The sequence below is a fragment of the Bombina bombina genome, chromosome 2, assembly GCF_027579735.1.
Source record: "Bombina bombina isolate aBomBom1 chromosome 2, aBomBom1.pri, whole genome shotgun sequence".
Classification (NCBI taxonomy): Eukaryota; Metazoa; Chordata; class Amphibia; order Anura; family Bombinatoridae; genus Bombina; species Bombina bombina.
Genome location: NC_069500.1, coordinates 1021480825 through 1021493416, shown reverse-complemented (window position 1 = coordinate 1021493416; position 12592 = coordinate 1021480825). Strand labels below are relative to the sequence as shown.

Genomic DNA, 12592 nt, shown 5'->3' with positions numbered 1-12592 from the left:
TTTCCTCTCCTTCCCAGGCTCATAGCCAGGATCAAACAGGAGAAGGCCTCGGTGATTCTGATAGCTCCTGCATGGCCACGCAGGACTTGGTATGCAGACCTGGTGAATATGTCATCGGCTCCACCATGGAAGCTACCTTTGAGACAGGATCTTCTAGTACAAGGTCCATTCGAACATCCAAATCTAGTTTCTCTGCAGCTGACTGCTTGGAAATTGAACGCTTGATTTTATCCAAGCGTGGGTTTTCAAATTCTGTGATAGATACTCTGGTCCAAGCCAGAAAACCTGTGACTAGAAGGATTTACCATAAAATATGGAAAAAATATATCTGTTGGAGTGAATCCAAGGGATTCTCCTGGAGTAAGATAAAAATTCCAAAGATTCTCTCCTTTCTCCAAGAAGGTTTGGATAAAGGGTTGTCAGCTAGTTCTCTAAAAGGACAGATTTCTGCTTTATCTGTCTTGTTACACAAACGATTGGCAGCTGTGCCAGATGTACAAGCTTTTGTTCAGGCTTTGATTAGAATCAAGCCTGTCTACAGACCCATGACTCCTCCTTGGAGTCTAAATTTAGTTCTTTCAGTTCTTCAAGGGGTTCCGTTTGAACCTTTACATTCCATAGATATTAAGTTATTATCTTGGAAAGTTCTGTTTTTGGTTGCTATTTCTTCTGCTAGAAGAGTTTCTGAATTATCTGCTTTGCAGTGTAATCCACCCTATCTGGTTTTCCATTCAGATAAGGTTGTTTTGCGTACTAAGCCTGGTTTTCTACCAAAAGTTGTTTCCAACAAGAATATTAACCAGGAAATAGTTGTTCCTTCTCTGTGTCCGAATCCAGTTTCAAAGAAGGAACGTTTATTACACAATTTAGATGTTGTTCGTGCTTTAAAGTTCTATTTAGAAGCAACAAAAGATTTTAGACAAACTTCATCTTTGTTTGTCGTTTACTCTGGTAAGAGGAGAGGTCAAAAAGCTACTGCTACCTCTCTCTCTTTCTGGCTGAAAAGCATTATCCGATTGGCTTATGAGACTGCCGGACGGCAGCCTCCTGACCGAATCACAGCTCACTCTACCAGGGCTGTGGCTTCCACATGGGCCTACAAGAACAAGGCTTCTGTTGATCAGATATGTAAGGCAGCGACTTGGTCTTCTCTGCACACTTTTGCCAAATTCTACAAATTTGATACTTATGCTTCTTCGGAGGCTATTTTTGGGAGAAAGGTTTTGCAAGCCATGGTGCCTTCCATTTAGGTAACCTGATTTGCTCCCTCCCTTCATCAGTGTCCTAAAGCTTTGGTATTGGTTCCCACAAGTAATGGATGACGCCATGGACCGGACACACCAATGTTGGAGAAAACAGAATTTATGCTTACCTGATAAATTACTTTCTCCAACGGTGTGTCCGGTCCACGGCCCGCCCTGGTTTTCCTAATCAGGTTGAAAAAAAATTTCTTTATACACTAGTCACCACGGCACCCTATAGTTTCTCCTTTTTCTCCTAACCGTCGGTCGAATGACTGGGGGCGGAGCCAGAGGGGGAGCTATATGGACAGCTCTTGCTGTGTGCTCTCCTTGCCTTTCCCTGTGAGGGAGAATATTTCCCACAAGTAATGGATGACGCCGTGGACCGGACACACCGTTGGAGAAAGTAATTTATCAGGTAAGCATAAATTCTGTTTTTCTGGCTAAAATAAGAGCAAGATTGTGATTAACCTTATAGTTATAGGCACCTAGTAGTGTGATAGTAAAATACTCTAAAGCACAAAAGCATTTTACTTTCATACTATTGTGTTTTTGTATCCCTTTACATTTCAGATTTGGTCCTTTCATTATTATTGCATTTAAGATTTGCACGTTCTCATTTTATGTTTTAATGCATTTAGATTTAGTTCAAGCAGTGATTTTACAAATTCTGATTGTTTGATAGTTTCTGTGTTACTTTAACAAATTTGGATCATAGTTTGTATATTTCTGTGTATCTTTCACATATTACATTGAATATGCTGCATTGCAAACTAAAACTGACTGCTTCAGAAAATAGGAGGGACAGGGCAGGTCCCTGGGCTGAACAGGGGAATTCCCAGGGTCTGTTAGAAAATTTCACAGGGTTTGTGAGAGCTTCAAAGCATTTTAAACAAGCTGGTCTCCCTGATTTGTAAGGCCAGCTGCAGCAGGTAAAGTTTGCTCAAAATTCACAATACACTTATTTTAACTGACAGAAAAGTAATATATACACTAAAATTAGACAAAAGCAAGTTAAACTGCAGTGAAAACTTATGTTTAATTTGTAATACATGCAAAAGGAGCCTTTATATTAGCTCCAGGTGTTCTCCAGTTTCTCACACTCTCTCGTGAAATTTTGTATCCCAGAAAGCTTCATTATTTTCTAAGGGGTAACCAGGTTCCTTCCTTTTTTCTTAGGACATTCTGTGAGTTCTGCCCCTGTGAAGTCAGCACTATAATCTCTCTCCCAACTAGAGAATGTTTAGTTAATTGGCCCATAGTGAGTAATTACACACTCTGGGAAACTGAAGCTGACCGTTTTTAGTTTTAATTTAAATAGTAGACATGCAAAGTGTAATCTAGTTTGTAACCGATACATATAAATATACAAAGTATGAGACTCATTTGTTAAAGTTTTTAAACATAAATTGTAAAATCAAAATCCTAAATGCACTGCTGTGTAGAAAATAACATGCAAAATAGAGTGCATAGTTTAAATGTAATACAAGTTAATCTGTGTAAATTTCACTGGGCTTGTCTCTACTTCACATACAGAAATGCAGGGAATGCCTCTTGGAGAAGTAAAGCAATATCTACCTTTTGAAAATGTCACTATGGATCTCGCCTGAGTGGAGAGGTTTTTGAATATTATGGCCTCAATATGAGAGAGAAAAAATAGAGCATATCTAGGTTGGCCCAGGAGCAGCAACATACTACTGAGAGCTAGCTGGGAATTTGCTACATACCTATGCCACTTGTTATTGACTCATATATGTTTAGCTAGGTCTCAGTAGTTTTGCATGTGTTAAACACAGTTATATGATAGAACGGTACATAATAAAATGCATAGACAATATAGTATTTTCTCTTGCAGTTTTATGTCCCATTAAAGGGACATGAAACCCAATTTTTTTCTTTCGTGATTTAGAAAGAGCATCTCATTTTCTAATTTACTTCTATTATCTAATGTGCTTCATTCTCTTGATATCACTTGCTGAAAAGCATATTTAGATATGCTCAGTAGCTGCTGATTGGTTGCTGCACATAGAGGCCTTGTGTGATTGGCTCACACATGTGCATTGCTATTTCTTCAACAAAGGATATCTAAAGAATTGAGCAAATTAGATAATAGAAGTAAATTGGAAAGTTGTTTACAATTGCATGCCCTATCTGAATCATGAAAGTTTAATTTTGACTAGGCTGACCCTTTAATTACAATTTAGGGGATCAGGACTGTGCATAAGTTATCTGCTTTCTTATGTAAATGCATTTTCAGTCACCCAAATGTTTTCATCCATAGTGATCTGATAACCAAAAGGTCATGCCTGTAGAACAGATATGTATTTGTTGCCTGGAAGAGATTTGATTTATAAATGTTCTGTTATTGCTGTAATTATGCGATTTCTTATTTTGAAAATGACATCTTATCTGAAGCAGCTTTTAACAAACCACACATTTAAATTCTAAGTGGTGAGGCTGACACTAATGTATTTAGTTTTCCAAATACTTCCCAACTAATATTACATTTCTTTTTCTGGTAATTAGAGGTGATCGGTAGGAAATATGATTCTGCTGAAATAGTGTAATAAATATAAGAATGAAAGCTTTTATTAAGATTCTTGTAAATCAAAAGGAACTCACTTTTTTTTCATGAAATAAATGTTAGATTTTTTTTAAAAACACAAATTTATACTTGTATCACTATAAACGTCAAATTTAATAATTCTTTCGCTATCAGATTTGCCAACTACTCTGATTTACCCAGGACACTCTCTCTATTCTCTAGCTTCCCTGAGGTCAGGGCATGGCATGGGTGGCACTGATACAATCAGACGTAAGGGTTTTGTTGGTCATTTGTACATATTTATTTCATATTAGTTAGAATAGTACAATAGTTTTGCATATTAAAGGGACATTCCAGTCAAAATTTAAATGCACATAGATTTATTACATCTTTAAATAGAAACATATTTGCAATATACATGTATTGACAAAAATGCTTCTAATAAAAGTTATCACTGGTTTAGTGTTAAAAAAATTATCCGCACGTGAAGCATAGCTAGTTATTGTCACTGCACCCACATTTTAAATAATGCAGCTGCTCAGATCATCAGTGGGGCTTGTATCATGTCAGCAAATAACAAATTGGGCCATTATCAGATGGTACAAGCACCTTAGGCTCTCTGAGCAAGTGTTGTATTTAAAATGCTGGTGCACGGTGCATACTTAAATACACTTTTGAAACAGCTATAGCTTTTATTAGAAGCATTTTTGCTAATGCATGTATATTACAAAATTTCTTCTGTTCAATACTGAAATGCACCCATCGGGTTTCCAATTTTGGCTGGAATATCCCTTTAAGTGCAGTTTACACTGGGTGTTAGGGGAGGAGCAAAGTGGGCTTAGCAATGGAAAAAGTGGATGGACATGGATAATAATTGTGTAACCTACGTAGTTCATTAGTCTGCTGAAAAGTGTTTAATACATACATGTACACTCAAACAAAAACATTGATTTAGTGAAAGACAAGATTGAGCTACTGGTGGAGAAGATGTTCACTGTCATGAGATGCAGGACACAGCAATGATGGTACAACTCTATTTTATTACAGAGCATAGCAATACACATCTAGTCAGGTTGATTGTACTAAACTAACTGCGACACAGACACCGGACCTAAGCCCCGCCCACATACTAGTGACATCACATCCTGCTCTCATCACATCTTCCCCTTTTTCAAAGGCAAAGCATACATTTGCATATAATAAATAACAAGGTACACCAACAGGGTATACAACATTTTTGTTTTGAACATTATAAAAACAGATAAATTAGAAAACATGAACAAATAAATTACATCCTGACTTGGACATCGGGGTAGACTACCCTAGTCCACAGTGACCATGGGATTATTCTGCCCATACTTCCAGTCACTGTTCTAGCTAAAGTCAGTCCCTGTATCGGGCCGGAAGTTTCACCACTCTTCCGCTTGATGTAACTTTGCATGAACTGTCCTCTGATACAGAAGATGGTGAACAAGAGTCTGCTGGAGGCAAAGATATATCCCCGCTGTGATCTTGCTGAGGGGAAGGCACCTCTCTTAGAACAGGGGATCCCACCGGCGGTGGGTACTGAGGTATCCGGTTCCAGACTCTCAGGTACAGGCTGAAGATGTCTTCGGTTACGGCGTGTAACCGTCCCTCCCTCTGTAAGGACTGTGTAAGACCTTGGTTCTGGAGAGCGGCCCACTACCGTAGCAGGCGTCTTCCATTTCTTCTCATCATCCAGTTTAATTCTGACACTTTGGCCCGCTTTCAGTTCCTGTAAAGGCCTGACAGAATGTCTCCTGTCGTAGAAGAAACGATAACCCTTTTTGGCCTCTTCATCCCTCCTAAGGACTTCGTCCCAAGGAACAGGGCCAGGCGGCTTGAAGACGCCCACTGAGGGTAAAGTGGTGTGAATCTGGCGTCCTAGCATCAGCTGTGCCGGGCTAAACCCGATGGCTTGAATGGGCGTCGCCCTGTATGACAAGAGGGCTAGATACGGCTCAGATTGCTTTAGAATTAATTTTGTTGTTTGAACTGCCCTTTCAGCCATTCCGTTGGCCTGCGGATAATGTGGACTTGACGTGGAATGTACAAAATCATATTCCCTGCTGAAAGCACTGAACTCTGTAGAAGCGAACTGCATACCATTATCACTCACCAGCTCCATTGGAATGCCCCAGCGGGCGAACAAGCTCTTCAGGCGAATGATAACGGCCTGACTTGTGATATCACTCAGGGGTGCAATTTCCAAATACCTGGAATAGTAGTCGATCACAACAAGAAACTTTTTCCCGTGCAGTTCACACAAATCAGCAGCTATTTTCTGCCACGGCCCCGCAGGCAGCGGAGTAGACATCAAGGGCTCCCTTCTCTGAGTAGGCCGGCGTTCCCGGCAAAAGGCACATTTAGACACGTGATTTGCAATGTCGGAGATGATCCCAGGCCACCACACAGCTGTAGCTGCTCTCTCTCTGCACTTTGTAATGCCTAAGTGGCCATCATGAATCCTGTTTAACATCTCTTTCCTCATGCTGACAGGAATTACAATGCGGTCTTCGAACAGCACCAACCCCTCCAGCTCCGTGAGCTGCGACCTTTCTGGCTGGTAAGCACTTAAAGACATCCAGGCTGCCCGGCTCTCGGACCAGCCCTCTCTCTTATGTACCTTATAACTTCTTGCAGATCTGTGTCCAAATATGTCTCTTTCTTTATCTCTTCCAGTTTCCTTGAAGAAATGGACTTAGAGGCCAGAACTGAATCAGCATACACTTTCACATCCGATTCTGTGGAGGATTCTTCAGCAGCAGCCAGCGGGAGCCTGGATAGTGTATCCGCCACAACCAGCTGCTTCCCCGGCACATGCACTGCCTGAACATTGAACCTGAGCAGTCTCATTAAAAGTCTCTGGCATCTCAAGGGTGTTTTGTCAATGTCATAAGAATTGTTTAGAGGGACTAGCGGTTTGTGGTCAGTTTCCAGACTAAATTTCTCCAAACCCACTAGATAACGCTGAAAGCGCTCACAGGCCCAAACTGCAGCCAGGCACTCTTTCTCAATTTGAGCGTATTTTGACTCCGCAGCCGTCAGTGTGCGGGAACAGTAGGCGATGGGCTGTAGTTTGTTGTCATTCAGCTGCAGGAGTGCAGCCCCCAACCATAACTGCTTGCATCAGCACTAACCACAGTCTTTTTTGAAGGGTCGTAGAACCCCAGCACTTGGGCAGACCCCAGCAGGGACTTGGCATGCAGGAACGCTTTTTCTTGTGAGGGTCCCCAGACCCAGGCAACATCTTTCTTAAGCAACTCTGTGATAGGGTGTAAAACTGTAGATAAATCTGGAAGAAAACTTGCCCACGTAATTTACAAGGGCCCAATATCTGTCTCAGCTCATGTACGTCAGAAGGGCTTTTCATCTGTTCAATAGCCCGAATTTTCTCGCGGTCTGGCTTGATGCCATCCCCGTTGATGATATGCCCAAAGTAGCATAATTCAGTTTTCCTAAAATGACATTTTTCTTTATTCAGCTTCAGCCCAGACTCTTTGATAGCCTGCAGCACACAACTCAAACGCTGATCGTGCTCCTCCACTGTAGACCCATACACTAGAATGTCGTTTATGACGACCGCTGTGCCCATGTGGCCACTCAGGAGAGAACTCATTTCCCTTTGAAAGATTTCAGGAGCGGAGGATATCCCAAAGGGGAGTCTGCAGAAGCAGAACCGACCTACCGGTGTGATAAAGGTAGTCAGTTTGCGGCACTTTGGATCCAGGGGGATCTGCCAAAAGCCGCTAGAAGCGTCTAATGTGGAAAAGAACTTCGCCCCAGCCAACTTCGGGGCTATATCTTCCAATGTCGGCAGCACAAATCTCTCCCTCTTCACTGCTTCATTCAACCTTTTCAGGTCCACACAGATGCGCACCTTTCCGTTTTTCTTTGCAACTGGAACAATGGGGGCACACCAATCAGTTGCTTCAATAACCCCCATAGACTTCATGCGCATGAGCTCTTTCTCCACTTGAGGCATGAGCGGGAACGGAATTCTACGAGGAGTAGAAATACTGTATGGGACTGCGTCACTTTTAAGTGCTATACGGACAGGTTTGCAGTTCAGTAGGCCCAACTCGCCAAACATATCTTCAGAGATCTCATTCACTCTGGCCACGAGGCCCAAGTCACAGGCTGCTTTTCTGCTCAAACTGTTAACACACTGACCTCGGATCACATGCACCCACATGGTGAACTTCCTTTGTTTGTACTCACAGCTGGCAAGAAATTTCCCCACACAATCAATGCGGCCACCAGGACTATGGACATTTGTAGTAACCTTCGCCAGCTGGGGCTGTCGAGGCAGTTTCATAAATTCAGCAAAAGACATTACAGTGATATCTGCTCCTGTGTCAATCTTAAAATCAACTTTGACTCCCATTACAGTAAAAGTAACTTTCCAATCTTCCTCTGAGCTTGTCCGTTCCACAACAGACCCCACAAAAGACACTTCCTGACCCTCCTGGTCACTGTCCACCTGCATCTCCTTAATGTATTCAGTTTTACACACCACTTCAAAATGGCATATTCTGTTACATTTTCTGCATCTTTTATCTCTGGCCGGGCATATAGCACTCTGATCATGAGCCCGGTAGCACCGTGTGCATCGGCCATGTTGCGCCCATCCACTTCTAGGCCTTTCCAGTACTTTAGATCTACCGCTCACACTGTGCTTTTCACTAGTAGTTTTCCTAGACTGTTGCACTTCATCCACAATACTCTCAGACCTCAGATCAGCACTTTGCTTTTTCACCAGTTCACTCTGGCGGGCCATCCTAATAGCCCCTTCTAACGTTAAATCAGGCTCTAACTGCAGCTTCAGGGAGACTTCAGCATCTGCAATTCCAATAATTATTCTGTCTCTGATTTGCTCTTCTTTAGCAACACCAAACTCACAGAATTCAGCTAATTCATACAGGCTGCGCACAAATGACTCCACAGATTCTCCCACACGCTGATTACGTTTGTGAAAACAAGCTCTCTCATGAATCACATTTCTTTTGGGCACAAAGTGGGCACTGAGTTTATCCATAACTATATCAAAGTTAACTTCTTCCCCTTCTTGGAAAGTAAAAGCATTGAACACTGGCTCTACATCTTTCCCCATAGAGTATAAAAGAGAATTAACTTGTACTTCACCACTCTCCTTGTTCAGTTTGGATGCAATCCTGAAGCGCTGAAACCGCTGACGCCATGTGGGCCAATCTGCAGGCTGAGAAAAGTCAAAAGACTCAGGTGGGGTAAACTTTGACATTGCAATCGATCAGGAACAGAAGCGCAGTCCAGAACTTCTGACACCATGTCATGAGATGCAGGACACAGCAATGATGGTACAACTCTATTTTATTACAGAGCATAGCAATACACATCTAGTCAGGTTGATTGTACTAAACTAACTGCGACACAGACACCGGACCTAAGCCCCGCCCACATACTAGTGACATCACATCCTGTTCTCATCACATTCACTTTGGTTAAGGTGGACTATGAGGGGCAGTTTAATCCCCCCCCCCCCCCAAAGCGCTACATTAATGGGACAGTGAACTTAAATTTAAACTTTTATGATTCTGATAAAGCATATGATTTTAAACAAATTTTTCTTTGTTCTCTTGATATCCTTTTGAGTAAAGCTAGGTAGGCAGATACAAACTCACTGAAAACACTGCTTCCAGATGGCTAAAGACATGTGCACGCTCCTGAGCTCACCTAGAATTACTTTAACAAAGTATTCAGAGAGAACTAAGCAAAATTAATAACCAAAGTAAATTTGCAAAGTTGTTTAAAATGTCATGCTCTTTCCAGTCCATTTAAGTTTAATTCTGACTTTACTTTTAGACTCCCAGGCATCCTCAGCTTGGACACCCCTGTTAAATAAATCCCCAATATTTTTTGGTCCCTCGTATAAAATATTTATCAGAAATATTTAAAATACATATTTGATGGTTACCTATTGAAAATTATTACTTTAAGTTTATATTGTTAGTATGTCATACCTCCCAACTGTCCTGATTTTCGCGGGGCTGTCCCGGGTTGCTAGCCATCTGTTCCTCATTGCTCCATGCATTTAAAAAAAAAAAATTCTACTGGGCCCATACTCAGAAGCAGCTGGCTTTTCTCTCCCAGGGTTATATACCTGTTAGATTCCTTGTGGAAAATGAATGGTGTGTGGGTTAAGTAGGAGTAAGAAGGCTGTATACCCTCTGACCTCAGTTAATGGTGACATCTAACCCCTGGTAGAGATGACGTCTAACCCCTGGTGATAATACTAGCATGCCTTCAGTTTTATACGATGAGCAGTGCAACACCAGGGTAACGAACAGTGGCAGCCTCAGACTGCCAGCTAATATGCTTGCCAACCCCAGGACCTCATACAATGAGTTAGATACCCATATATGATGTAGTGTGTGTCTATCTGTATCTATAAGTGTGTAATCTGCTGTGTAGTGTGTGTCTGCATGTATTAATGTAAGCTATGAAGTGTGTATCTGCGTGTGTGTGTGTGTCTGCATGTATAAATGTAAGCTGTGTAGTGTGCATGTCTAAGTGTATGCTATGTAGTGTGTGTGTGTATCTGTATGTATAAGTGTGTGTGTGTGTGTGTGTGTATCTGTATGTATAAGTGTGTGTGTGTATCTGCATGTATAAGTGTAAGCTATGTAGTGTGTGTTTCTGTGTATGAGTGTGTGTGCATGTATATGTGGCGCTTGTGTTACTGTGCATTTTTGCTAACTTTAAAGGCCAGAATGTAGCATATTAATGGGGAATGCAGAGAGCAGTTTTAAAGAATCCTTTTATTAAATGTCCAATTAAGATAAAAATATTTAGCACTGTCTCTGCAAAGGTTAATTAAATACAGAGCATATATATATATATATATATATATATATATATATATATATATATATATATATATATATATATATATATATATATATATATATATATATATATATATATATATATATATATATATATATAGTGGCTTGAGCTTGTGTTTGATTTGCTGCCTAAAAGTTTTTTTTGGGGGGGTGTCCCTCTTTTGAATTTTTAAATGATGGGAGGTATGGTATGTTACCCTAGTGATCTGTATCATGGGCTTCTGTAGAAACTTCCTGGGGAGAGGGGGATGACAAAAAAAATGAAATATGCACAGACAATAAAAAATAAATATAGTATTAACAGTACTAAAAGAATGTATAATTTAACACACCAGTCCACAATATGTCATAACTTTTTAATTACTGTTTCTAATCTTTTGTAGACTATTTATTACAGCTATGTGCACAGACAATTAGTACTGAAGTACTTTAATACTCTAATAATGCAAGGGTGCTGTAATACATTGATATCTTTATGTTGCTTTTCTTACTTTCTGGGCAAAAGTGGAACATTTCAAGATGACTATTTTTAAGAATAAAGAAAAATGAATGGGGAATGCTAAATATTTGGCAAAGTGTGTAGAAGAGGGTTCAGTTTCAGTGGCTCCTGGAGGCTGCAGGGCATAGACAGAGGGAGCTTTGACCTCAGGAGGAAGAGGCCCTGTATGGGGTAGGAGGTGCTATAGGAGGAGCTGGAGGCAAAGTGTTAAAGAGGTGGGCTGAGCGGGAAAACCAGCAGATTGTTATTGTAGGAGTAGAGAAAACATCTGATGGTTTTTTCCTGTCCTGCAGCTGGAGCCCCTAAGGTAATTGCTTGTTCCTTCTAGTTGGAGGTCCAAGCACATTAGGGGTTTATCCCCCTCCTTAAGAGATTGGAGTCAGGGGAATCTTTCATATACTATTAATTTTGTGATTTAGTGTGGGCTGTGTATGCTGGGCAGGATTGTGTGATGCGTATATGATTTTCACTCTGCTGCATAGGAGAGTAGTATGGCTGGCTGCTTTCCCCTTCCCAGGCATAGAGGTTAATAGACTTTCAGCCCTGTAAGATTTTGCTTGTGCTACCCCCTTTTGATTTGAAATCACCTTTTCATTTCAATTACAAGTGGGGTTACTGTTGGTAATAGTGGATGAGGAGAGCGCCTTTCCTCATGTAGGTTTTTTAAATCTGATTTGGTTCTATCAGAGGCTCTGCGCGGCAAGGAAGCATGGCCGAGCAGTCTGCATCCGAAAGGCAGCAGGGGGGTTTTTTAATTGCAGTCTCACCGGGTCCCCACGTGGTAGCAGCGGTCCAGGGAAAAAGAACACGGGTGGTGATTTGCCACAGGAAGTTTTTTCTTCAGGCTGGGACCTATGACCGATGGAGCCAGGTAGCTGAGCAAACAATTGTGGGGTGTTTTAAGTATGCGCTGACTATATGGAGCGACAGGATCTTTGCAATATGTGAGGTCAGTAACAGCTCCTGTATTTACTGCGTTCCGTTTGACATTTGGGGAGTATTGTAAAATTATTTGTTCCTTTAGATGTGACAATTCGAAGCAATAATTTGGGATAAGCTGCTTTATAGTTATAAACGTACGTATTTTATTTACACCCAGGTGCAAAATGTGCAGCTGCACTGGTTGAGAATCTGTTTTAGATGTTGCTTATTGAACCTGTCTGTTTATCAATAGTGTTTGTTACCAGCGCTTACATGTTCCTTACATTTGCATGTGCTATAGAGACTTTTCTCTGTCATTGCAGTTTTATATGGCACCTTTTATGTTTGTTGCTGCTACTATACGTAGGAATAAGGGTACGCATAGTGAAGGGAATTTATTTCCTCTGGGCATAGTGCTGTATTTTCCGGAATATAAAGTGAATTTTCAAATGCACTCTAATAGAGTTCTATGCTTATGTTT

At 41.1% G+C, this 12592-nt stretch overlaps 1 protein-coding gene across 6 annotated transcripts in view; it reads left to right on the top strand.

The window, feature by feature from the left end:
- The window catches only part of ANXA5 (annexin A5), a 194263-nt gene that overhangs the window by 70434 nt on the left and 111237 nt on the right, over nucleotides 1–12592 (top strand). Inside the window, exon 1 of one of the 6 annotated variants that reach the window (XM_053703607.1) lies at nucleotides 11440–11497. The exons of the other annotated variants lie outside the window; for them this stretch is intronic. Coding sequence (XP_053559582.1) covers nucleotides 11462–11497 — 36 coding nt within the window. The 5' untranslated portion in view covers nucleotides 11440–11461. Of the gene's footprint in view, nucleotides 1–11439; nucleotides 11498–12592 lie in introns of those variants that run through there. 6 annotated transcript variants of the gene reach the window in all.